Genomic DNA, 758 nt, shown 5'->3' on the forward strand with positions numbered 1-758 from the left:
CCCCCCCCCCCCCCCGCCGCTGGGGAGGGGACGGAACGCCCACGGTGGCCAGGAGCCCGGGTGCTCGGCTCTCCCATCCCGGAACCCCTTCACCGTCAGCCCCCTGTGGGGACACCCACCGTCCCCAGGCTTGCTNCACAGGTTGGCCGCAGGGTCGTACATGTAGACTTTCTTGGTGTTGTCACCGACCAGGTAGAGAGTCCCCTGCAGCGCGGCGCAGCGCGGCGAGGACAGGTACTTGGGGAGGAAGGGCGAGGCGATCACGCTCCACGAGTCTGTGGGGACACGGCACCAGGCCCGCCTTCGCCGGGTGGCCGCTCCCCGGGTCCCGGGGTGAAGCTCTTGCCGGGGGTGGGAGCCCCACTCTCCCTCTGGGGCTGGGGGCAGGGCTCTCTCGGAGCTGTGTCCTCAGGTCCCCGGGGCCTCTGCCTCTTTCCCACCCGGCCGGCCGAGTCTGGGGCCCCCCACCGACCCTGGGGCCAGTCGGTCTCCCATGGGATCCTCACACCCACCCTACAAGACGGGTCTATTATCACCTCCACCATCCAGAGGACGGAACAGAGGGTGAGACGGGGCCAGGAGGGCCACCGAGCCAGAGGGAGCCCAGCGGGGCCCAAACCCTGGCACGGAGCCCAGCGGGCGGCCACCAAGCCTTGTGGCTCCGGGAGGCCGGCTCCAGGCGGACGCGGCGGCCAGGCAGCATTCAGGGCCAGGACACGGCCCCCCCCAGCCGCCCCCACCCCCTTACCTCTCTGCCT

At 71.6% G+C, this 758-nt stretch overlaps 1 protein-coding gene across 1 annotated transcript in view; it reads right to left on the minus strand.

Moving 5' to 3' along the window:
• Positions 1–758, minus strand: part of KLHL30 (kelch like family member 30) — an 8340-nt gene that overhangs the window by 1533 nt on the left and 6049 nt on the right. Inside the window, exon 6 of the mRNA XM_077758705.1 lies at positions 137–332. Coding sequence (XP_077614831.1) covers positions 137–332 — 196 coding nt within the window. The remainder of the gene's footprint in view (positions 1–136; positions 333–758) is intronic.

The sequence above is a fragment of the Crocuta crocuta genome, unplaced genomic scaffold (genome assembly GCF_008692635.1).
Source record: "Crocuta crocuta isolate KB4526 unplaced genomic scaffold, BGI_CrCroc_1.0 scaffold290, whole genome shotgun sequence".
Taxonomy (NCBI): Eukaryota; Metazoa; Chordata; class Mammalia; order Carnivora; family Hyaenidae; genus Crocuta; species Crocuta crocuta.